Here is a 26,795-nt window from a genome sequence, read left to right as displayed (position 1 = left end):
CAGGAAGGCACATGGGATCAATCTCACAACACTCCCCCAAAGGGCTGCCCCATTTGTTGTCCCTGGTGGCAGATCGAAGATGGTGAATCCCACCCCTGGCACCAGTTTCTGGGGAATCCAACGCAGGACCCAAAACCCCAATGATCCAGGCTCACTGCAGTAATTATTTATTCAGTGTCCACTGGAGGAATTTCCCTCCAGACAAAAAGCAGGACAGGTTCCCACGGACGAAAGGATGCACTCATACTTACACATTCCAGGAAGGGAGGAGAAACTGATAGCCACCAACATGTATAAATAATAGATTATATAACAATGAATATTCATAATTAGTATGCATCATGGTACCTTCATGCCCACCCACTGTTACTATCCTCAAGAAAGATAAATCATTTAAATAAAAGCGAATACGTCAGTTGTGTTACCAGAGGATTTTGGAGAAAATGTATTAAGAAATGAGGGTATGAAGGTTGCATGTCTATTAATTCTTTATTTCTATCTTGTTAACACATTCTCATTCCTCCAAGAAATTGGTTTCATCACAATCTTCCAGACAATCTTCCAGACACTCTTTACATATTTGAATAAAAATAATTATTTGAATAAAAATAATCGGCCCACTCATGTATGGAGAATAGCTTGGAGTTGTAATTCTTCTGTCTCACATGTCCACATTTCTTCTGCTTGTAAGCTGCTCCTTTGTGTTCAGGTCTGGCCTCAGAAGGATAATGTAGCACTTGGGGATGAAGATGCAGACCAGCAGACCAGCACTGGAGGCCAGGATGGAGAAGACCTGCACAGCCACCATGTATTTCCCTTTGGTGCTCAGGTAGGTGGGCACAAAAGTCACCCAGACACTGCAGAAGACCAGCATGCTGAAGGTGATCAGCTTGGCTTCGTTGAAGGCCCCAGGCAGATTCCTGGCCAGGAAAGCCACCGTGAAGCAGATGGCAGCCAGGAAGCCCATGTAGCTGAGGGTGACGTAGAACATGACAACGGCCCCTTCGTTACGTTGCAGGATGATCTCTCCAGGCTGGGAGTGGAGGTCAGAGTCAGGGAAGGGGGGAGAAACTCCCAGCCAGATGGAGCAGATGATCACTTGGACAGCAGAAGAAGAAAGGATGATGGAGTTGGCCAAGCTCTTCCCCAACCATCTCTTCACTTGGTTTCCTGGTCTTGTGGCCAGGAAGGCCAGCACCACCGTGATGGTTTTGGCCAAGAGAGAAGAAACGGCAACTGAGAAGATGATGCTGAAAACCGTTTGTCGGAGAAGGCAGGTGACTTTTCTTGGCTGACCAATGAAGAGAAGAGAAGACAAGAAGCAAAGCAGGAGGGAGACCAGGAGGATGTAGGAGAGGTCCCGGTTGTTGGCTTTCACAACTGGAGTTTTTCCATATTTAATGAAGATAATTAAAACAAGGACTGCAGTTAGGAACAAGAGCAGGGCAAAAGAGACCAGGCTGATGCCCAGAAGTTCTTCATAAGACAGGAAGGTTATAACTTTGGGGATACATTGGATTCTGTCCTCATTTGGATATTTGTCATCTGGACACTTGGTGCATTTTTGTGCATCTGAGAAACCAAAAATCAATTTTCTTTAATATTTCGTTCCTTTTATTTTTCATTAAAAATAGCATAAGAGGGATGTAATTTTTTTTTAACTAGCTAGCTATATGAAGTTGAGGAAAGTCCTAGGGTGTTAATTATTTCTGGTGTAATGTAATTCATAGGAAGCTACATTATTACAGATTGGTAATGAATCTTATAATCTTTTTATACAAATATTTAGAGTCCTGCCACATGGCAGTTGATATACTGGACTTGGAGGATACCTACAGTATCTTGTAACATCTGGAAGCTATATGGAATTTCAGGAGAAATTTCCTAACAGTGACAACAATTAACCAGTGGAACAGCTGGCCTCCAGAAGTTGTGGGTGCTTCAACATTGGATGTTTTTAAGAAGTCACTTGTCTGAAATGGTATCAGGTCTCCTGCTTGAGCAGGGGGTAGCACTAGAAGACCTCCAAGGCCCTTTCCAGCTCTATTCTGATTGATTGATTGATTGATCTACATGACTGGCAGAATATTTGTGCAATGAGTTGCCCCCATAACTATCCACAGCACCACAATATGGACCAGTGACACCTTTTCAGTGATCCTCAAGGGGAGGATCCAATATACAGTGAATTGCAAGGCCTTTCAGAAGATGGACCTAAAACAATTCATCAAGTTTCAAAGAACTCAGATCTTCCGAGAAAGGTGAACTTAGCAGCACTAGACTAGAAAGCAGGAGAGATGTTTCCTCTGCTATTAGTAAAGCTTTCCCAGTCTGCCACCCCCTCCTCCCATCTCCCCCCAGCCCCTCCTTCAAAGACTTTTTGATTTACTTCCTTTTAGATAAGAAATTGTGCATGTTAAAAATTAAAAAAAGGTGAGCTTGTGCCTTTTAGCTTGCACTTTCATGAAAATGTTCTGGATGGATCCAGTTCCATAAAGCTTCACATTTTCCTCAGTGTGACCCACCTTCCTGAGTGGAGAAGGTTCCCTCTGGACAAGGAAGGCAGTCATAGCAGCAAACTGGCTCGCCTTCTCGAGCCCTCTTGACAAAGCCAGGATGACAATTTTCCACACAATTGGACTGAGGCAGGGACTGAGCAGAAAAACAAGGAATGCCAAAGAAAATGTGTTAGTAGTCAACATTCATGGAAAATAGAGATAGACACTGACATTAGAGAGCCGAGGTGGCGCAGTGGTTAAATGCAGCACTGCAGGCTACTGCTAGATCAGCAGTTCAGCGGTTCAAATCTCACCGGCTCAGGGTTGACTCAGCCTTCCATCCTTCCGAGGTGGGTAAAATGAGGACCCGGATTGTTGGGGGCAATATGCTGACTCTCTGTAAACCGCTTAGAGAGGGCTGAAAGCCCTATGAAGCGGTATATAAGTCTACTGCTATTGCTATTGCTATTAGCCAAATAGCCTCTGGTCTTCATGTAGGTAAATATGAAATACCTGACTACTACTAAGGAGATGCAGGAGGTATAATTAACTACTGGCAGATTCTTCATTTAGTTCCTCCCTTTTGCTTTTGGCATTTAACATTACAATAAAGGACTTTTCTACTTAATAAAGTCAGCAGAGATGGAATTGAAAAAAGATTTACATATGATGATATATTCATATTAAAACTGAGAATAAAATTTATTGTAAAAATTTAGGAAGTTTCTATTCCATTAGATTTTTCAATAAAGAATAAAACTGTGATGAAGAAAGAAACCTCTGACCAGGGATATGCAGTCAGGGGAGGCAGGGGAGGAAGAGCCTCACCACTGTCATCATGAAAAGAAAAAAAATGTAAAAGGAAAAAGGCTGAGCTAGTTGCTGCCAGAGTCCCCATGGATGACTCTGCTTAGTACTTAACTGTTTAAAAAAGCCTCTAAAAAAGCGCCCTCTACAGGAGGCGGCAGGAGAATGACGTGCCTCATCTAGTCTGGCATTTTATGATCACTCGAGCAGAGTTAAGCAAGGGTTAAAAGCCTAAAAATTCCTGATGTAGGTGAGGCACGTCATTCTCCTGCCTCCTCCTGTAGAGGGCGCTTTTTAGGGGCTTTTTTAAACAGTTAAGCAGAGTCATCCACAGTGACTCTGGCAGCAACTAGCTCAGCCTGACCTCAGCTCTTGCCTTTTTCCTTTTACATTTTTTTCTTTTCATGATGACAGGCAAGAGCAGAGTTGAAATCCCCTCTGAAACAGCTGGAAAATGTACGTGTGGGTCGGAGGGAGGGGGAGGAATTCAAACTTCATCCTCAAGTGTAGATCCCTCCCCAAGTGTAGTTTGATTGCAGGCAGAGCCACATTGCCTTTTCAAACACACACACACACACACACACACACACACACACACACACACACACACAAACACACACGGATAAAACTATATAAGCCCAGCTTCACTGATTACAAGTTTGAAAAGGCAACATGGCTCCGCCTGCAATCAAAGGCACGTGTGTCTGTTTGAGAGAGGGGGAGGGAGGGAGAGAGGGAGGAAGGAGGGGGAGGGAGAAGAAAAAGAATGAAGGAAACTTTTACACAAAGGAGAAAAACAAATGCTGTCGCTTTAAATCGGAACTGAGCATGCCTGGCTGTGGAATTCTGGGAGTTGAAGTCCACAAGTCTCAAAAAATTGACACCTACCACTGTGTCACTGCCTCACCAGCATAAACCTCACCGCATGTCACTGCCTCTGACCAAAAAGATCTTGAAAGATTTCCATAAAACATGGCAAAGCCCCTCCACTTACTGTAGGTCCCTTCTGTTTAAGAACTACAATCAGGTAACACCAACTGGCATGGGATGCCAACCACCCTGGAGACTGTAGGCTTTGCCCACTTGAAATGGGACCTCAGGCTTTGGAAAACAGAGAAAAGACACCAAAATTTATCTCACCTTATTGAGCAACTTTAGCCGTGAAAGAACCTTTTGGATGATAGTAAGTCTCTGTCTTTCAAAATACGCCAGAGTCGCTGTCTTGATTTTCTCCTTGGGGAAAATGAAGTAACTATAAATGGCCAGATCTGCTGTTATCTCTCCATTTTGGTCCAAGTACAGTTTAAAGCCAGAAATATTCCAAAATTCATTCTTCTCCAGAAATGGATGAAACTAGAATGGGAACATCCAGGGATTTGAAAAGCAGAAAACTTTGTTTCTTATCCCACATTGAATCTTTCTTCTACAATTTTCTATGTTTTTTATATACAGCAGATAGATGACAAGTCCAGTAGATATATAGTTTATAATTGTGGGCCTTTTTTGCAAGTGGGAGAAACTATTATTGCTGTATTGTATTCAATTGGGGAGACAATATGCCTGTCTTTGTCTGTTTTTAATGTTTTATCTAGTTTTGTTTTGTCTTTGTAATAGTTTTATTTTCCAAAACTTGTATTTTACCTTTTTGAATAAAATAAAATTTTATAAGAGGAATGTCAAGTTTCGAGAAACAATATTTCTGATTAGCACACAGAGAAGGGTTCATAAGTAAAAAGCAGTAGAAAAGTATCTGATTTTTATCTCCTAGGACTTGATTAACAATAGAGTCTCATATAAGAACATTAATGATGGACTGGAAGAAACATGAAGGATACCAAATTTGTGAAAATGATCTCAAAATTGTAGTTAAATGGAAACAGAATCTGAGTCAGCAGGGTGATGTCCACGGAATGAAGGCAAATGCAGCCATAAGAATCTGAGGAAGTGGGAGGGCGGAGCCTGGAAGCCGTGACAAGACGACATGCGATCTCAAAGCTCTGAGATCGCACTCGATACTTTTATTGCTGGGGGGTTCTAAAGAACCTAAATCATCCCGAAGAGATGGTGAACAGGAAGATTATATCTTGCTGATCTCGGGGATATTGCAAGTCTCTGAGAAAAGCAGGTTTTAAGTCTTCGTCTGGCAGTAAGAATTCTAGTCTTTTAAGACTGACAAAGTCAGGGCAATTTGAAGAAGAAGGGTTTTCAGCTGGTAAGAACCTCTTATTGTTTAAAGAAAAACAGACTGCCTAAAAATTTTTAAAACTAATTTAAATGAAAGAATAGAAGAACCTTGTGGCGATTTTGATCTTTTTAATGGTTTTGGACAGTGGTTATCTTACTCTCTAAATGTTATTCACATGGATTGATTCTAAGACCTTTTCAAACGGATAGATTACTTCAACATTTCTTCTGATTCTCTGCAAGCTGGCTGTAAACTAATTGACTGCAATTTGACTGTTTACATCTTGACACTTTTATTGCTTGGTTGTTCTGGGTTAAGATCTGATAAGATTGTACAGCTGTTCCCTTTGTAGTCTGCTTTCACTTGCGTATACTTCGGAGCTTTTAAGAAAAAATACAACTGCGTATAAACATGGTGTCTTTTCAAGCGTCTCTCCAAGCGATACTCTCAGCTTTGAAGAGGCTGTCTGATACAGAGGACAGAATTCAGAGAAAATTGGATTATTTGGTGTTTTTGGCAACAAATTATGAGGAAAAAACTGAGGATGTTTTCCAAATACAAAATAAGAATGAAAACAGAGATAAAGAATTTGAGCTTGTTGATATTCGTGACAATTGGTTTACTTCTGAGGGAAGAAAGAGTGGAATATTTGAAGAGGAGTTAAATGGAGAGAAAATTTACTTCAAAAGACAGGGCATAGGAGGAGAAGAAAATATCAAAGAATTTATGGATTATGAAATACTATTTGCAAAACATTTGATACCACTGCTGAGAATTAAAGACAGGCTGATAAAGGAAACAAAAAGAGGGTGTCAACATTATATGAGAGACATCACAAACAAGAAGGTGCAAAGATTTCTTTGTATGGACTTGTTCAAAAAGATGTTTGGAGAATTGGATCCACAAATGGCAGCAGATATAAGACTGTTCTGTTATTGGAGAGATACAGGTTGATAGATGGAAGAGTATAATTCAAAATTAGCTAAACTTAGTTAAATCCATTGGTAATAAGTATAGTTAAATAAAAATTGATAATGATAGTAATGTATACAATGTTTGAGTTGCTATGATAAGTAATAATTGGATATGAGAAGAGAAGGTTAGAAATATTTTTGGACTATATATAAAGATTATTAATAACAATAATAATTATGATAAAAAACAAAACTATATAGAGTTAAATTTTAACTAATAGGGGGGAAATGCTATGATATAGGATATAATTAAATAAAGAAAGGATAATGATAATAAATTATATACATGGAGGATTAGAAAACTTTGGTATTAAATATTATGGATGTTTAGCTAAAACAGGATATGAGGACTTAATGTTAATGGAGGATTTTATAAATAAGTAAATGAAATGCCAGCATGTGGTTATGGATTGAATCTTGGTATATTTAAGGATGAAGGATGTTTAAATAACTGTAGTCAAATAAAAGTGGAGGTATGATGATGTTAATATGGTAAATATTTGAGTTAAGATATTTGAATTAATATGAATTATATTTGATGACGGTGGAAGAGATGCACAAAAGCTTTTTGTAACCAGCTGATATACTTTTTACAACATATGTTTGTTTTGGAAATAAATAAATAAATAAATAAATAAATAAATAAATAAATAGAATAGAATCTGAGGAAGTGAACGTTCTGGTTTGGGGAGATCCCAACTCAAGGACCAGGCCCCTTGCAGGCATCACACATGGAGGAGAATTTGCACAAATTCTATGTGAACTTCAGGAAAGGACAATGAAGCCAAGAAAGAGTTGAAAGGAGCTGCTCTTAGCCTTGAGGAAAGACAACAAGGAGAAGAGCTGAAGATCAAGAGGAGTCTGGGAGCCCCCTTTCCAATTGAAATAATCTCTTGGTTGGGGAAGGGAAGATACAGCCAGTGGTGGGATTCAGACGGTCCGGCACGGTTCGAGTGAACCGATAGTAAAAATTCTGCCTGGCCACATCTCTCCCCACCAATACTTGCCTTGCAGGCTTTGGCTGGGGCCTTAGAGTCATTGCTGCAGCTGCTGTTTGGCTCCCTTGCCTCGACCACATGGCCACGCAGCCCAGCCTGTTTGCCTGTCTTTGCCGTGGCCTCCTGCTCGTCTTGGTCTGCTCCCAAATGCCCAGCTTAGGCTGCTCCTGACCACTCCAGCAGCGGCCATTCTTCACCTTTTCCCTCTTTGCTTTCCTTTCTCTTTTCCTTTTTCCTTCCCTTCCCATTCCCTTCCTTTTTCATACTTTCCTTCTTTCCCATTTCTTTTCCATTTTCTCCCCCTCCCTTCCCTATCTATCTATCATCTATCTATCTATCTATCTATCTATCTATCTATCTATCTATCTATCTATCTATCTATCTATCTATCTATCTTCCTTCCTTCCTTCCTTCCTTCCTTCCTTCCTTCCTTCCTTCCTTCCTTCCTGGGGTTCTGAGGGAGAGTCAGGGGACCCCTTTCCTCTTTGACCCCTCCGCAACATCTGCTCTGATGGCAATTATGGCTAAAAGGACTTTGGAAGCTGGAGCTACCCACTCCCCCCCCCATTGCAGAAACTCCTCTTGCTGCAGAATTGGGATCTTTCAGATCTTCTTCTCCTGCCCCCCCGCTCCTCCCCCCTGCACAGTCTCAGTTGCTGCTTGGAGGGGGAGAGATTTCTGGTTTTGCAGGGCTGAGAGGAAAAGGGGAAGGGTGAACAGGCCCTCCAAGGCTGCCCACCCCTTTGCATTTCTGCAGCCAAATTCTACCCCCAAACACAGGAATCTACTACCCAAGTACTGCAGGGAAGAGTAGGCTGGGCCCATAACTGGGCAGGGTGTTGGGGGAGAGGATGCAGCAGCTCCGTGGTGACTGGAGGGAGGGAGGAAAGTTTGGCCAGGTCCAACTGGGGGGGGGGGGAGATTGACCAGCTCAGCCAACAGATTTCAATCATCCCACCTGACGAGCCACTCCAATTCCCTCACTGGCCAGAGGCACCTCTGGCTAAAAGCCCCTCAGTGGACACCCCACGCACAGGTCCCCCAACGCGGAGTTCAGAATGACGCTTCTCCCAAAGAAGTTCTGGGGAACTCAACCCCCCCCCCCCGCTGCCCCTTCCAGAGCCCAGAAAACTCCCAGGCCAAGCAGCACTGCCTCGCTCTCAGGAGTGGGGGAAACTGAGGAGATGCAAATAGTTTTCTCCCCCCCCTCTCTCTCACACACTCTTATCCCTGCAAGCCCCCCTTCTCTGCATGCTCCAGAGAGAGAAGCTTGCCTGAGCAGAAGAGGCACCAATCGAAGTGCGTCCCAGTAAGTTAAACAGCTGGACTTTCCTGGGATGCAAGCAATGCTGCTGGGCACTTGGAAAGGACTTCGGCCACCGTCCCACCACCAAAATCAAACAATGAGGTGAAGCGCAGAGCTGGTTGGAAGAATGTGGGCATGTGTGTGTGTGTAAAATGGGTGGTTTCATCCAAAGGAGTTTTGTGTTTCAGGTGGATCTCCTTGTTCTGGAAGGAGGAAAGGAAGGGGTAGAAAGAGAGAGAAAGAGGTAACTGTTGGGCAGTTGTTGTTGCTCTAGACCCACTTAGTGGCCGGGGGCAGATAAGCCTAAGTAAAAGGTCTGAACCCAGACTCCGTTTTCTGTCAGCCTTTGGAGAAGACGGAAGCAGCCGTTGTGACCGAGACCCCTGGTCATCCGGAGACGGCCTCTGTCCCTCACACAGAGCATCGCTGGAGAGGTTCCAGCTCCTTCTTTGCTGGCTGTTAGTTAATGCTGCCTATCTCGTCTTTCTATTTGATTCCCCTCTATTTGCAGCTCCTCAGTTTCACCTGCCCTGCTCTCCCAGTAAAGCATCCAGATCCACGCCAGGCTCCCTTTCATTGGAGGAGAAGAGGGGGGCTTAGCTCCCAGCTGCACACAGACCCACCTGCAATGGGGACAGAAGAAAGGGGAAATTCCACAATGCTAATCACAAACCCACAAATACAGGAATTTTTTTTAAAGAAGAATACAGCACTTTCCAATTAGCAGTGCTAAATATAAAAATGCCATTGTATCTACTCTTTGGAACCATTAATTCCCTGAGTAATTAAATTGGCCAGATCTGTTGAGATGGTTCCCCTCCTTCTCCTCTGGATTCCTTCTCCAAAGGATCTAAGATTAATGGATCCATATTGGGATCCCATACCTGCCACGGCTGAAGCCTTGGAGACCCCAACGTCTTTTCTCCCTCCTTCCTTCCCCTCCTCGATCTGGAGGAATATGCAGCATTCAAGGCCTGGGCCAGAGTCTTCATGGGAGTGTAATGTTGGTAGTTATTCTGGGCCCTGTATCTGCCCCATTTGGTCTCCAGTGGGGCTTTCTGGGTGCATCTTCTGCGGGCTTTGACAGAAAAGACATTCTTTGAAAGAGAACAATGAAAATAATGATCTTGAAAATTTTTTTCCACAAAGGCAAAGGGTTCAAAGGCAGAATCTTTTGGCCTTTCTTTTTCCAGATAAGCAAACCCCCAAATACTATGGATGTATTGGAGAAGTCTGGGCTTGTTTATTTTATATGCTACAAAATTTGTGAGGATCCAGACTTTCCCCTCAATGGGTCCTGGCAGACGCATAAGTACTAAATGGAAAGGAAGGATTCTCTCCCAAATAGAATCAAATTCCATGAAGTGAACAAAGACGTTGACTTGTCTCCACTTAGAGAGGGAATCCCTGAGGTATGCAGTATATCCAGTTGTTGAGAACCGTTGTGATATAACCACACAAATTCCATTCCTGACAAGCACAGGAGTAAAAGTCCTCATGAAATTCTCTCCCTTCTCTGTGTCTGAAGCAAAGAGGCCGATCAGGGTCCATCTGAAGTGGAGGAGCAGCTGGACAATTGCCGGGTACTGGAATCCTTCTTTGGGCTCCATCGGGTGGAAAAAGGGGAATTTCCTTTTATCACCCAGAGCCTCTGAAGCCGGTAAATGATTGATCTGGAAAAGCAGTTGAAAGGATTAGAGCCATGATGGGGAACCTGTGGCACACAGAGCCTCCTCTCCTGCCACGCCAGCCACCCCAGCCCAGCTCCACTAGCATCCACATGCAGGCACACCTCCTGCTGGCTGGCTGGTTTTTGGGCCTTTGTGGAGGGCCAGGGCGGGGGATGCGTGAGAATGCAATGGGGGGAGGCGCTCACATTGCGCAGGAAACTCTGGTTGGCTGGAAGTGAGTGTGGATGGCCTGCCCCCCCACCCCCGCAGTGCTTCCTGGCTCAGTTGGAGGCTTCCTTCAGCCTTCAAACAGTTGCAGGGTTTTTTTTTGGGGGGGGGGGGTTGCTTCCAGATTGGTGCAGGAGGCTTTCCAGGGCCAAAATGGGGCGTGGATAGCGCAGGGGTTTCCCCCCCCTTATTCCCGAATTGTGAGCTCTTAGGAAAGTATCCCCTCCTTGGGTTGCTAACAGTGGTGGGTTTAAAAAAAAATTAGAACCTCTTCTGTAGGTGTGGCCTGCTTTGTGGGAGTGGCTTGCTGACAACGTGAATGGGTGGGAGTGGCCTGGCAGTCATGTGACCGGGAGGGAGTGGCCAAGGCGATGTCAGCATTCCCAGTCAAGATAGAGGTATAGATTACACAGAAAAGAAAGAGGCATCCATACATCTGAATTTAACTTCAAAGCAGTGGCAACAACTTAAATTCTTTAAATCATAATGCTTGCTAGGGCTATGCACTGTTTTTGAATACATAGGAATGTAAAGCCCACAGCTTCTACTTGGTACTTTTTAAAGCAGCGGCACCTTTTCCCTGGATTCATGAAATATCTACTTTAAAGAGTTGTGGGTGGGGTACTATATTTACAGTCTTGTACTCTCTTCAGTGCTTTGTTTGGAACAGAATCCAAAGTACCAGGCAGTCCTAGCATTTGTACTAAAGCTAGGCAAGTTATTTCACAGGGCTCTGAGCATTCCTCCAGATCTGGCCAATGAAGCAGATGTTCCAAAGGACTCCCACAACTTTCCAATGCTTTGAAATCCCACCAAATGGTTTATACAGGCCTATTTCATACTTTCTTCTATATGGCAATCAGGGTGGTTTTGCATATGGTTATAGGCAGGTGGTCTATTTTCCAAGTACTTAGAGGGCCAAGAACTGCCTTTCCTAGATGGCAGCTTTAGCTTCCTTGAATGTTAACACACCTTCAGGCCATTCAAATATAGATTAGCTCTGATCCTGGAACCATATCACACGCTTTATATGTTAATATCATATTCAATGGAATCATTATTGCTAAAAAAACAGGCAGCAGTTAGAGTAGTTTGTAACAAAACATGGGCAATAAAGAAGAAGTTGATTCACCACCCCTATTTTAGCTTCTTTCTGTCTTATCTAATATTTTCCTGCAATTCTTCCATAATCCAGACTACTAGAAAGAGTTTTACATAATTAGCCTTTTAAAATAAGCTTGATGTCCAACAGATTTCCTACTTATTAATATGAACAAGTTCTGGCCTGTTGCTTAAAAAATCTACAGGAAAATGCAGTCTGTAAGTATAATGTCTTTTGTGCTACTACTAACACCACTACACATAAGCACCCTACAAAAGGCTAGTAAGATTATTTGCAGAACAGTGTGCTCTCTCACACTTGCCTTTGTTGTTTAAACCACTTTGTAGAGTATAATATACAACATACTGTGTATGCAGAGGGGAAACTACTTGGATTGGCCACCCTCTTAAGATCTTGGGCTTGGAATTATGTGCACCAGAAACAATACCTGTTTGTTTCAGAGTATTTTCAGATTGACAGGCTGTCATGTGCTGAACTACCTGTTCTTTGTTTTGTGTACACAAACATAAAGTACAATCGGTGCAACTCTTAACTCTTTATACTGTATATAATCTCTGAAAATGTAAAAGAGAGAAAACATAGGACTCCCCAGTCTGTCCCAACAGCATTTCAGCTTCTGCAACTTCCCTCCACCCTCAAAATCCAGGGCCAATAAGTTATATTCCAATCTCACACAGCAGAAACACCTGGGGGGGGGGGAATACACACACACACACACACACACACACACACACTGTTTCCATTTCTTTGAAGGATTTATCAGCACCCGTCCCTGCATAAAGAGCTTCAAGGAAAGATAATCAAGTTCTTAGTGGACTTGGAAGTACTTAGAAGTAGCCAAAGTTCCCACTGCTTTCCAGTGTCTCAAAAGCCCATCATAAGGGCGAGAGTCCATCCTTCTGCTTCTCAGTGCAGAAATCCCTAATATGCTCCAGTAGATTTCAAAAGCATCACTTGGAAACAGAAACAGCCAATGTGGACCCTCAAGAGTAGTCACTGCTATATAAGGTTTCTTTAGTGCTACGAGCTATACAAAGTTTCTGCCCACTTCTATCAAGCAATTTAAGCAGGAATATATCTTTGAGTAAACAGGTGTTTTGCTTATGGCATTTGTACTTTACTGCAACAAGCAAGCACTTGCCCTCTAAATAAATTAGACAGTCATAATATTAAAACTTGATAAGTGTTCTTAACAAGAAATTCACAATGGTAGCATCACACATACATTCCAAAAATACTTATGATATTTGCACAACCACCTGCTTTGCAGTTCTTGTCTTCTTAACTGATGGGAGACTGAAACCCAATAATTATATCACCAATAAAAAAGAATAGTATCTCGGAGTACTGAAAAACTCAACCAAATGGGAAAATGCAAAGAAAAAAAATTGGACTTCCTGCTAAGAAGTAACAATTTATATATAGTATGCACAATCCTTTTAGTTAAATTATTGCTGAACAATTTATAATAGTTGCATCGCAATATTATTCTAAGATATTTGCCACTACCACCCTACTTCCTAGATGTTCACTATTCTCTCCCCCCCCAGATTTACTGCCATGTGAAACAGTTTTGATGAAAGTTGCATGATATGAAACTTCACTCCTTTGAAATGTTTGATTTTAATTCTCCAATGAATCAAAAGGAATGTTTCACACTTCCTTGTTACACAGCATTTGTTTTAGCTTTCCATAGCTCTCCCCAAAACCAACCAAGGAAGATAAAACCACAGAAATCTAATACTGTTGTGCACGGCTTTGCACTAAATTATCTGTATAGTAAGCCAAAAATTAGTTTAAGATTTAAGTTTAGTTTAAGATTATAATTAGCCCACCTATTTCCCCCATTAACATGCAAATACATTTTTCTTGTTCAGAGACTGCATGAGAGATTTCCCAGTCCTTGCAAAAGATCACATTAAATCTACATAACTACTCAAGTTTGTTTTTCAGTATGCGCAAGGAAGGAGCAGGCACTATCTTTCAACACGTAGAAGTCCAACAATAAGCTCAGTCTTACATCAAGTTGAGCTGACTTGCCCTTTCCAGAGCTAAGGTGTTTGTTTTACGCAAGCAAACAGGAATGCTTTGTAAGGTGAATTATTATTCCACCAACACACATACCATACTCACATTCCTCTCCGCCAAGGGTTGCTAACTTATCTTTGCTTTCCTCTTCCCCCCAAACCTTTAAAGAAATAATAATTGCTTCCTCACTCAAGCCTCAAGATTTGGGGGCATTCAGAATAAATCTTCCCAGTTTCCACAATTCACAGAAAACCGAACCTTACTTAGGAATAAACCCAGCTGGTTTCGGGTCTTTGTATCTTGTACTTTTCAAGTAAGGTGCAACCACACAACTCTATGCATGTTTATCCATGTTTAACTATTCAGAGACTCTTCTCCCCTAAAAGTTCAGCCAGGCTTTCCAGTCCCAGTCAAACCACCGCAAAGGCAAAGAGACTGTTCTCCTCGCCCTCCTGAGGGCAGCTGGTCACCGCCTCCATAAGACCCATCATCCCCAGAGCTCCCCTAAGTGAAGCACTAAGCCAGGTAAGTTTGTTTTTTTTAAAGGAAGGGGGCACTACGAGGTGGAGGAACAGGAGAGCCACTTACCTCCCCCCTGTTGAACTTTGCTTAACGGGGTGCCCCACTCCACCTTTTGCCCCTCGGTGACAAAAAAAAGCAGGAAGGAGAGCGGGTGCTTACCTGGAGAGAGCCACATCACGCAGGGCCGTGCAGGTCTGACCGTCCATTTGTCTTTAAGACGGCTGGTAACTCCAGGTCGAAATCCGGTGGAGACAGGAATGCAAAAACAATGCCTACTACTCCCTTGCAAGGGGAGCAAAGGAAACTGCCTGGGTCTCTGATCCCAACTCACCTGTCTGGAGCCGCCGAAAGCTTTAGACTCTGGTGGTGGTGCTGGTTTCCCGTGGTTTCGGCATCTCTGAAAGGTGACTCTGCATTCTCCCCTTCCTTCTCCACTCCTCCCTTCAAAAACTGTGAGGTGCTTTCTTAGCACCGGTTGCCCAGCTGGCACGGATCCGCGTGCTTGCCTCCTCCTCCCTCCTCCTCCTCCTCCTCACTCCCCAAAACTCTTCTCCTCCTTCTCGGAGCTCAGTGGGAGCCGGGCACAAGGGTTGGGAGGCTGCTTTTCAAACCACACCTTCACCGGGAAGGGAAGTGGGGAACCAGTCGGGGGTGGGGGGACATCCTGGAACTTGCCTAGGAGGCTGGCCGCTCTGGGCAACCTACCTCCTGCTGCCCCTGTGCTTTGCTGGCAGCCAGGCCTCCTACTCCTAAGCAAGTTCATGGAGGTCTTAGGAGCCCGGCCACACCATGCAAGCTACCCCCCGCGAACGGCGACATAACAGGCAGGGGGAGTTAGCGAGGGGGCCAGGGCAGGCATTCTGGTACTGTCCCATAGGACGAAGGGATTATAAAAAGTATGGTAGATTTCAGGATCTCTTCTACTGTACCGATTAGAACTGGGAACAATAGCAATAGCAATAGCAGTAGACTTATTTACCGCTTCATAGGCCTTTCAGGCCTCTCTAAGCGGTTTACAGAGAGTCAGCATATTGCCCCCAACAATCTGGGTCTTCATTTTACCCACCTCGGAAGGATGGAAGGCTGAGTCAACCCTGAGCCGGTGAGATTTGAACCGCTGACCTGCTGATCTAGCAGTAGCCTGCAGTGCTGCATTTAACCACTGCGCCACCTTGGTTGCAAACAGCTATTTCCAGTGGGGAAAACGGGACAAAGCAAGTGGGGGGGAAATAGTTTTCTTTGCTATATTTCCAGTCTGATTTAGACCATGGCAGGGTCCCTACAGAAGAGCTTTTTAAAGGATCATTATGTATTCATAGTAAAGCAACTAACTTAGCTCTGTTCTTAAATGCTAAAGCTGTTGCACATAAAAAGCAGAGGAGCTCTGATCAACTACCAGAGCCATCATTTTGACAGTTTTGCTCTCCTGTAGCCTGTCGCCATGACACACAAGCATGGAATAACCTGAGACTGGTTTGTTCTCAGTCTTTTCAGGGGCCACAAACTACTAGCAAAAGTGGCATTTGGTCACAAGGCAAGGAATGTTCCCCCTTTTGCATTGGAGCATCCAAGAAGGGACAGGAAAGACCAAGAAAAAGAAGGAAAGAGGGGAAGAGAACAAGGCAGCAAAAAGAAGGAATGAGGGGAAGGAAGAATGAAGAGGGAAGGAAAAAAAAGGGAAGGAAGGAGATTATAATGAGAGAGAGTGAGGGTATGAGGTAAATCCTGCCTTAGCACTTGATCACCAGCAGCCCTGCTGCCTTTTACCATCTCCTCCCGCACGATGTATCGACGCAACGTTGGCTCCTCCTCTCTCCAAAGTAACTTCGTGTGAAAAGTAAAATGTGAATTCTGCCAAGTAGCCTTGCTAGTAACCTAAAATGTGTGTTCAACATTCCCTAACAAAGATCTGAGTTATATGTCAGAATATGGATTTCTTTTCCCTTCTAAAGTCTATTGTTTTCAGAGCACTGAGAAAAATCATGAAATTTGTGTGATATCAATGTATGTTTCCATAGCAGTGACGGTCTGTGCAAGCTGTGTGAGCTGTAAGATGTTTGGAAAAGTTTTTGGCGCATGCCTGTTTTTCTCTCTCTGCCTGCTCTGTTGAGACAAAAAGGTCATCCAGTCTTTTGCTTTCTGCAGAAATAAAAGCTGATAATCCGTAGCCTCATCTTCAGAGTTTTACTGGGCTTATCAGATTCTGAGCTGCATTCAAAAACCTTACACAATGACGAATGCTGTGTTACATTTGGGGTCAGATTAAGTCCAAAATATTAGATTTTAATAAATCCAATCTTATTCTCATGAAAGCATTAGAATCATTTGTTAATTAGACATTGTTTAAAATATTAAAGAGGAAATATTAGCAAGATTGTATCATAAAAATGGAAAATAATAAATAAATTAAAAAACTATAAACAATGTAAATCTTATTACTGTATCTCACCACTAAAATTTATTTCAATCAGATTAACATGTGCAAATGCCAATTGAAGTATTCTATTCCAATAAAGGGCCTACTATAATTTTTGAGGATTGCTGCATATCAGTGGTAAGTTTCAAATTTTTTTAGAACCTATTCTGTAGGTATGGCCTGTTTTGTGGGAGTGGCTCGGAGGTCATGTGACTGGGTGGGTGTAGCCAAGTTGGAAAATGTGGTGAAACTCACTGAACAACGCTCTTGCTTAGCAACCAAAATTTTGGGCTCAATTGTGGTCCTGTTCCTTTTCCTTCCCTCCCTTCTTTCTTTCTTCCTGCCTTCCTTCCTTCCTTCCTTCCTTCCTTCCTCCCCTCCTGTTTCCTTCTTTCTCTTTCTCTCTCGTTCTCTTTCTGTCTCTGTCTCTTTCTCTGTGTAGCTCTTTGTCTCTCCCTCCCTCCCTGCCTCTCTGTCTCTCTATGTCATTCTTTCTCTGTGTCTGTCTGTCTGTCTCTCTCTGTGTGTGTGTGTGTGTGTGTGTGTGTATCTGTCTCTTTTCCGTCCCTTCTTCTCTCTCTGTCACTGTGTGTGTGTGTGTGTGTGTCTGTCTGTCTCTCACTCACTCACTCATTCTCTCTGTGTATCTCTTTCTGTCTGTCTCTCCCTCCCTCCCACTCTGTGTGTGTGTGTGTGTCTGTCTGTCTCTCTCTGATTCCCTCCACCCTCCCTCTCTGTTTATCTCTCCCTCACTCATACACACAGACACACTGTGGTCACCTTGTTGAGTGTTCCTATCACATTTGAAACACTCAACAACTGGCCTGCATTTATGTTTTCTTGCAGCATTCTGCAGTCATGGGACCAAAATATATGGTTAAAAGACCTGGCAGCGACATTTTCCCCTGGGAGTCTCTGCAGAACATCCCAAGACTGATGCCGCCACATCTGCCCTCTTCGGGGAGAAGCTCTCTTTGGCAGGTCCTCTTCAGAAGGACGAGCCCCCCCTGGTCCTCCTCCTGTTCTTCATCTTCCTGTCCCCATGGATTGGCTCCGGACTCATCACCGGCAGCACAGAGTCTCACCAGTTCCCTGCCATCGGTCCTGCAGCTCAGGTCAGCGGCTCTGTTCCCACTCTCTCCCCACCTGGTTCCTCTTTTTGTGTGCTTCCTGAAAGGTAGCTGCTAGTAGCCCAAAAGACGCCGTGGAAAACATAGGCGCGTGCACATCCCGTACAATTACACCCCCAGAGTCTCTCGGAGGGAAGCCTCTGCACAAGTTCCCACTCTTACGAAGGCTCCGGGATGAGGGACGGAATCTTCACTGTGGTACAGTAAAGCCCTATCCGCCAGAGGCAGCAGGACCAAAGCCCCTCTCCCAACTGGCTCTTCCTCCCTCTGAGGGTGAGGGACCTGGCTGCCCTGCTGCCTCTGGAGCCTTATCCCGGAGCCGTCGTAACGGCGAAAACTAGTTCTCACTTGCCTGGGCTTGTACAGAGGCTTCCCTCCAAGACTCTCTGGGGCTGTAAAAGTGTGGGAGTGTGCATGTGCCTATGTTTTCCATGGCATGGGGCCGCAACTGTCTTTTGTGCCACTAGCGGCTACCTTTCAAGAAGCACATAAAAAGAGGAACCAGGAGGGGAGAGAGTATGAACAAAGCCTCTGGCCTGAACTGCAGGACCGATGGCAGGGAGCTGTCGAGGCTCTGCGCTGCTGGCAATGACTCCGTAGCCCATCCACGGGAGCAGGAAGATGAGGAATGGGAGGGGGACCAGGGGGGCCTCATCCTTCTGAAGAGGACCTGCCAAAGAGGGCCTGTTCCCGAAGAGGACAGATGTGGTGGCATCCACCTTGGGATGTTCTGCGGAGTCCCACAAGGAAAAATGCCGCTGCCAGGTACTTTTAAGTGGGAATGGCTCTTTAAACAGGCGTCTGTCAAAGAGAAGAGGACAGTGCACGCCACGTGGGCTTGTCCAACAGCCAAAGAAGGAACAGGAGGCAAGGATTCATTGGAGAAGCCTTCGCTGCTCTCTCCTCTGACAGCCGCCTCATTTCCAATGAAGGGAGTAGGGAATCCATGCAATTTCCTCCCTCTGCATGGATTCCCCACTACCTTCATTGGAAACGAGGCTGGTATCAAAGAGCAGAGACAGTGCATGCCATGTGGGCTTGTCCAACAGCTGAAGAAGGAACAAGAGGTGAGTATTCCGGTATGGGGCCTCCGGAAGAACGGGTACGAGAAGGCATGCCAAATATCACCAACCGGTATGCCCATACTGGTCAGTACTGGCTGAAACCCAGCCCTGCTGCATATTTTAATGCTTCGATAGCCCAGATTCTTTGTGGAGGAATCTTTTTTAACTTCTTCTCCCGTTGTACAAGAAACAGGGAGACCTCAATTCCTGATACAATTTGTCAGTAGTACAATCCAAGATTGGTCTTTAATTGAAGTTTTGTCTGTTCTAACAGCCACCACAATTTTCAGAGTCAGTTTCCATAGATTAAATGCCAATATCCACATTTTCTGATTTTACAGTGTAAATCAACATGTTCCAATAGGTATTCAGCATGCTAAGCATATGTACCTATAACAGAACTTATAAAAAAATAAAAGGGTTGGAAGGGAGCTTTGAGGTCTTCTAGTCCAACCCCCTGCTCTAGCAGGAAACCTTATACCAGGGGTCCTCAAACCCGGCCCACGGGGCCAGATACAGCCCACCAAAGCCATTAATCCAGCCCACGTGGGACCACGAGGCTCCCCCACCCAAATCACTCTGCCCATCCGCTGGCCCCCACCCACCGGCTGAGTGTAGCCCTTTCCTTCGCAAGCCCCACGGACTGAAACTACAAAGTAAGACCAAAGCTTTTGGCCGGCAGAGTGCTTCTGGGGGCTGGGGAGTCCAAAAAGAAGATGCACAGAGGCCCCAGGAGGGGAAAATGCTGCCTTCTGTCTCAGCTTCTTAGCTCGGGCTAAGTGGAATGCAGAGCCATGTCGCCTGGCACGCACGGCCTTGCCCATTGCTCTTCTGGGTTTCTGGTGCACATGTGCACATGACAATCAGCTGGCCCTTGCGCGCACAGCAGTGCCAGGAATTGGAAGAGCTGGTCTTCTGGCTGCATACTAGCCAGCAAATCATCCCCTACATGTGCACCACAAACCAGAAGAGGATCTGCCTGGTGCACATGTGCGCACTGGCATGCACAGTGGGCGACTCCTCTTCCAGATCGCATCTCTGACAAGATCACTCAGTGCTGAAAAGGTTCGCCATCAATGCCCTATTCCAAGGGTGGTTTTACCAAGGCATTAGAAAGCGGTACCAATACTTCACATGATTTGGATTCTCTCCTTCTGTTGATGCAGCCTAGGATTCCCATGGCTTTTTCTGGCTGCTGCCACACATTGTTGGCTCACATTTGAGAGACTGTCCTCTAAGATTCCAAGATCCCTCTGACAGTTACCTCTATTGAGCCAGGTTTCACCTAATCTGTACCTGTACATTTGGTTTTTCTAGCCTCAGTGTACAGACTTTACTTTTCTATACATTGAATTTCATTTTGTTAGATAGGCCCAGGGTTCAAGTCTATCTAGATCCATCTGGATCTTCAGCCTATCTTCTGGGGTGTTGGCTATTCCTGCCAGTTTAGTGTCATCTGTAAATTTGATGAGTTCCCCACCTATCCCTCATCCAAACCATTGATGAAGATGTTGAAGAGTACTGGGCCTAAAATGGAACCTTGGGGTCCCCCACTACTTGTTTCCCTCAATGTAGACGTAGTTCCATTGAGGACCACCCACCACCACCCACCACCACTCACTTTACCAGATGGAGAAAAACACACACAAACCTGTGGGACTTTGTAGGTGCCTCCTAACGTTGACGCCTGGACGGAGATGTCCCTTTTAGCTCCATCAAAAAGAGCCAGAAGGTTCTCCTTCCTTCCACAGCCGTAGTTGGGGACATTGGCTTCTCCAGTGGAGAGAATGTCCAGCAAGGCATCTGAAGTGCGGAAAGTGCTCAAATGGTTGTCATGGATGTTGTAGCCCAGTGTGAGATTGTGCAGGAGCTGGGAATTCTTGTTGACCGTTTGAATGTTCAAAATAAACCGTAAGCCATTTAGAAAATCATCAATTTCCCTATGGTAAAAAAAGGTGTTATTATAATGAACAGCAACAAAAAATAATTTTTAAAAAATATGTAATTACTCCAGAATTACTACTGAGCCTTAAACCAACATTGATCCAAACCAATGATCAATTATACAAATATGCAAATTGGCTGAGGTACAGTAACTGCAACTGGTTCAACCACTACTTTAAATAAAATTCATTATTCAGGTGATAAATCAAGGATTGAACTGAGAGAGGAAAATAATCTTGAGTCCTTTCAGCTTTTTTTCAGACCTCTTTTTCACAAAACAAGACAAAAGAAAAGCTGTGGAAATCAAAATCATTCAGGAAATTAGATATATTCCCCAATATAGGAATAAATGAAGAATAAAAAACAGAAAAGAAGGAGAGTGTTAGAATGGAGGGAGTGCAACTCCCTGAATGACTTACCAATCACGGAAAACCAACTGAAGAGAAGGAGCCACATTGAAAAGCAACTTTATGTGCAATTTTTCCTTTCTACTTAGGACTATAGCAATGAGATGGTCTCCTGGCCTATAAAAGCTCTGTGGTTGTTTTCCATCCTGGTGCTCCAAACTCTGTGGGTATTTCATTCTCAGCTTCCCAGAGACTGGACAGGACACCAGCAGCATCAGAAGCAGAAGCAGGAGGTCCATAATTCATGATGAGAATCAATCAATCTCCTTCCTGTTTCTAAAGAAGAATTATAAGAATTCAAAGGATTCTCACACGGTGGAATATGATCCAGTTGCTTTCCTGATTGAAACACAGAGAAACACTCAGCTTCATCTGGAAAGGAGAGAGACGGACATTCAAGAGCACAGACCCTGCCTGTCCCTAAACTCCATATTTCTCTGCTCAAAGCTGAATCTTTTATCATAATTCTCCCTCTCAGGAGGGATCCCTGGATAATTCAACCAGTTCTTGGACTCAAAGATTGTTGGGAAATTCCCAGGAGGGAAATGAAAGGGAAATAATCCTCATGTGATTCATAATAACAGGGGCAGAGATGCAATTAAATCCATCATCTAGAATTGAGAGGTTTGGGGTCTCCAGGCTTGAAACTGGCCCCAGAGGAAATACACGGCACTTGTGGCTGAAGGGGAAAACCAGAAATGTGACATTTGTTGGCATTGTTAAAGAGAATAATTCCAGATGCCAGTTAATACCAGAGAATGTCACAGATCTGAAATAGCTGCCTGCTGAGTTGGAACCCAAAATTATTTAATTTGAAAGCTAATGCTCAAGGGCATCACCGGAAAAACTCTGATGCAACAGTGCAGCCAGCCTGTTGAACAAAATCAACTTTAGTGAAAAACTAGTTACCAGAACTTTGCAGAGTTAAAAAAACACACAGAGCGATAGAAACACAGAGAGAAGTTAGGAAAAAAAAACAATTGAACAAAGATGGTGAAATCAAGTCTGCCTCTCATGGAAGGAAGGAAGGAAGGAAGGAAGGAAGGAAGGAAGGAAGGAAGGAAGGAAGGAAGGAAGGAAGGAAGGAAGGAAGGAAGGAAGGAAGGAGAGGGACAGAGGAAGGAAGGAGAGGGAGAGAGGGAAGGGAAGCTCAGGATCTTCGTGCTGCAGGTGAAACAGCTGACCTACAAAATCCAATTTCCATCTTCACGGACTGGGAATGCAGAAGCCCATATCCCATGTTCCCCTGCCACCCTTTTCCATGCAGAGGCCAGCCAAGGGGGCTCTTGCAGGGATAGCAGAGAGGACTCTGCCCAGCTGAGTGGGGAGCCCCTCTTGGGAGAAGGAAGCTGGAGAGCCTCATGTTGGGGAATGGGAGCAGATCTGCAAAATCCCCCTCCAGGTTCCATCTCCTGAGTCCTGGGAAGGGGGGAGACCATATCCCATGTTGCTCAGCCACCTCTTTCCATGCATGGGGCACCCAGGGGAAAGCAAACCCCAGACCCACAGAAAAGGCCCGGATGGCCAGGAAGGAGGAGAGCGGGTTTGGGACATTCCTGGGAAGAGAATGGGTTTATGGGTCCCAGGGTTGAATGTTGGGGGGGGGGGATGTAGCCCCCGGGGTTCCTCCAGCCTCGCTTGGCTCCGTGTCTTTCCAGGAGAGGCTCCTGTGGGAGAGAAGCCATGTAGGGCTGGGTCTTCCAAGGGGGATCTGGGGTTGCCCTGGAGGAAAAGAGGAGACCCTCCGTGACTCTGAGGAAGATTGGGTTCTCCTGTGGTCCCTCCAGGCTCTCAGAGCCCCCAGCTGAGGAGACCCTCTTCATTGCAGCCTTTCCTGGGTAGGGGGCTTAAGCCCTCCTCCCTCTGCAATTCTGGGAGGTTTTGTCTCTTCCTCATCCCCTCCCCCTTTGGCTCGGCTTCTTCAGCCTCTTCTCCATCAGGCTGAGGGAAGCTCCCAGGCAACCGTCTCTTCCCCCCGTGTGATTGGCTACAGGGTTGTCATGACAAAGGGGGTGGGCCAGGAATACAGGCAGCCACTAGAGAGAAATAGGGGCGGGATTTTTGTCTTCTCTGAGAACTTCAGGATTTGAATGCGAAATCTGCTTTCTTTTAAGAAACCCTTTAAATTATTATAGAAAAATAAAAAAAGTTGAGGTTTGATTTTAATGCTTTATTTTATTGCAATAGAGGAAGTCAGAAGTCAATTCTTTTTTTCTATTCTCCTTCCCTCCCGTTATTTTTCTTCCCTCTTCTCTCCGCCTACCAGTTTCTTCCTATTTGACACTTTGTATTTTTGTATTTTATTTTGTAATTGATAAAATGTTTAAAGAACAAAAAAAGAACTGGAGGATTTGAATGTGAAATCTGCTTTCCTTTAGGAAACTCTGTTCAGATGCAGCCCAGAATCAGAGGGAGGGAAGGGTCAGAGGAAACAAAAGAATATTTAAAAATATATTTATATATAAAAAACTGACCGCTACATTGTTTTTGTAACAATGATAATAAGGCTTATTCTTAATGGGGACTCCATTACTGGAGGTTTTCAAGAAAAGATTAGGGGTTGGACTAGAAGACCTCCAAAGTCCCTTCCAGACCTCAGGTATTCTATCTTTTCTCCTATTAGTTCCACCAACATTTTGGGGAGCTTTCAGTCTCTTCGGGCTCCCAGGTTGTGATGACACCCCTCCCTTGATCAGGGCCACCTTACTTGCACTGGTGAAGAAAAGCACAGAGGCCAATGAATAAATAGACCCCAAAGAAAAACAATGTCATTTTCCAGGGGTCTCCAAGGAAGTTCTGGGGTCTCTCACTGGAGGGCCACATCAGCTCATTTTGATCCATTTCTGAAAGAGAAAAGGGATGGAGGAAGAAGAGCCAATTTCTGGTTTTGATGGTTGGTGGTTCCCTCCAAGACTCTCCATCCCAAGGCCAAACTCCCAAGGAAGAAAGAGAAATACCCGAGACTAAAAACCAAGTCCTGCTTATCTACAGAATGAATTTTCTCCCTGTGTCTCTCTGTATCCATCTATATACCTCTCTATACTATCTATGTATCTTAAGGTGACCAGATTTTCAGATTGGTAAAGAGGGACACCTTTGACCGGGTTGTTGGGGGGGGGGGGAGCTTGATTAAAAATTTTATACGGAGCAACAAAAAAATTCATACAACACAAAAATAGTATTGTAATTTTTTTTATTTCAACATAACTACAATTTACAAATATAATACATTTATTTACATTTATATTTATTAAATATATTGACAAAAATTATGTACAGAATAATTTTACTCTTTGGCATATTTCTCACTTGAGTGAATGTTTTTTAGTAGATTGCTGTCATTATTTAAAAGGTCATGAAATTTTTCACACAAATTTGTTAAATTATATTTGACACATAAAATGGCTTTCAAAGTCTGAACACTTAATTGTGATTTTTCTGATGTCCACACTTGATTTACCGTAGAAAAAACACGTTCAGTCGCAGCATTAGTTCCTGGTAAGGACAGCGCGTATTCCACAATTTTTAATACATTATTTTATGAAATATGGTTTGTTTGAAAATGATGAAATATTTTTAGCCATTTGTTCTCTATTGGCATTTTTGCTGAGGCCCAAGATTCAACCTTTTCCTTATATATTGTTTTAAATATGATACCTCAGTAAAAAGATTAGTTTCAGAAATATCACGATTTGGGAAGTTTTGATTAATATGATCGAATGATTTTTGCACATCATGCCAATCAAGTTCTTTTTTTAATGCAACCCAATTAAAATGTTCAATATCATTATAATGTACCGTCCACTCTTCTAAATAATCTACGCAGTTACTATAGAACTTTTTAACATGATTCATGGTGTCTGCACAATTTATTGCACCTTGTTCTTCTAGCTGCCTTAGACTATTACGGATAGTTATGGGAATAAAAATATTTTCTAACCGCTCTTGACACTGAAATTTTAAATTATTAAGTTCATTTGCTACTTCGATTACCGAAATTTTGTCACCTTCAATAAGTTTTATACTATTTTGAAAAACAGCTGCTTGATTGTGTACAAACTCTAGCCAAATTCTTTTTTTTCAAAAATATTTTTTTATTATTTTATATCATACATTTCCATTCTACGTTGAGCAGTGTGTCTCTAGGTGTCCAAGGTGCTAACATACAAATGTACAATCACCATCATCATCATCATCATCATCATCATATATAATCACAGCTGATAAGGGAAGAGAGCTTATGGCTTAGAGGTTATTACAACTGCCTGACATGTAAAATAGCCTAAGTTCAAATCCCAATAAGGGTATGGCTAGCTGATGAGAACTGAATAGCTTGAAATAGATCTCTACTAGTCTCCCTTCATTTATTTATCAGCAAAAAATTGCTGATAAATAGCAATTTATCAGTCATATTATAACATAGATTATTGTATCAATTATATAACCATCAACAAAAATTTACTCCTCTGTTTTTCTTTCTCATGTAAACCACATTTCACCTAATTCCACTCCTCTAACCCCAATATCTGTCATTTAACCATGTATAGAATAGTCCCCATGTTATGACATAATCGGAATCTTATTTTCCTTTGATTCTTAGGGTTAACCTTTCCATCTCTGCACATTCTGGAATTATTTTTAATTATTATTATATCGTCTGCAGGGGTTTCTGGGTTTTCCCAGCATTGTGCAGATGCTATCCTGGTGATCTTCTCCATTCTGAAAGCCTGCAGAGACCTGGATGACTCCTTGCATACACACTGCCCCCCCCCATGTCCTCAGGACTGTGTGGTAGAGAGGAGAGAGGAGGGGGTCATAGCCCCCCCCACCCTCTGTTGGGAGAGGGCTGTTCCTTTTAACGTAGATGATCTCTTGGACCCTCTTTCCAACCAGGGGTCTCCTCTGTCCAGAGCGTGGACTTTGCTCTCTCCGAAGACAGCAACACAGTCCTTTCCCCACTTCCAAGGAAATTATCTTTGTTATCATTGTTAAGAAAACAATGTACCAGTCGATTATATTTGATTCTTTTCTTCTTCTTCAATCCCCAGAAAAAGGTGTCTGCAAGTGTCGCCAGAACAACGAAAGGAAGATGTGGAGGCCACCATAATCACGGTGGAACCGTACATACCGGGACCCATCTACCCCAACATCCCCATCATTGATGAGCGAAGGATGTCGGACGTTCTGCCTTGCACCACAATGTGATGGATGGTAAGTGTTTGAACTAATTTGGTTTTTTCTCATTATGATGATTTTATTGTTATTTAATTCTTAGATGGATTCTATTCGAGAGGCAGAAAAACCCAGCTGACTGCAGTTAGTGGGCAACTTGGAGGCTGCAAGAAGTGAGTGGCCGGAGGACTTGCCCAAAAGAAGAGTCCTAGCTGAAGGGAGAGGATTTGGGGCCTCTTGAGGTCACCTGGGGTCCTTGGTTGCTTTGCGTTGCCTGCTTTGGGTTTTTGGGTGGGGATGGCTGGCCTTGGAAGCTGAAAAGG

The 26,795-nt window shown here is 43.7% G+C and overlaps 2 protein-coding genes across 2 annotated transcripts in view; one reads left to right on the top strand and one right to left on the bottom strand.

Moving 5' to 3' along the window:
- Positions 1-26,795, top strand: part of LOC148042234 (uncharacterized) — an 845,903-nt gene that overhangs the window by 801,888 nt on the left and 17,220 nt on the right. The window lies entirely within an intron of this gene.
- Positions 509-21,539, bottom strand: LOC148042235 (vomeronasal type-2 receptor 26-like). Its single transcript, XM_087703085.1, has 6 exons — positions 21,313-21,539; positions 20,601-20,889; positions 9,653-10,441; positions 4,446-4,658; positions 2,526-2,652; positions 509-1,572 (listed from the first exon to the last, which is right to left on the bottom strand). Exons 1-6 carry the CDS (start codon positions 21,537-21,539, stop codon positions 662-664), a joined length of 2,556 nt encoding a protein of 851 aa, XP_087559211.1. The 3' UTR covers positions 509-661.

Source organism: Thamnophis sirtalis, unplaced genomic scaffold, assembly GCF_051295495.1.
Source record: "Thamnophis sirtalis isolate CommonGarterSnake01/CBP01778 unplaced genomic scaffold, rThaSir2_p1.2 scaffold_20, whole genome shotgun sequence".
In the NCBI taxonomy this organism is placed as follows: Eukaryota; Metazoa; Chordata; class Lepidosauria; order Squamata; family Natricidae; genus Thamnophis; species Thamnophis sirtalis.
Note: the sequence above shows the minus strand (reverse complement) of the source record. Positions and strands in the feature narration are given on the sequence as shown.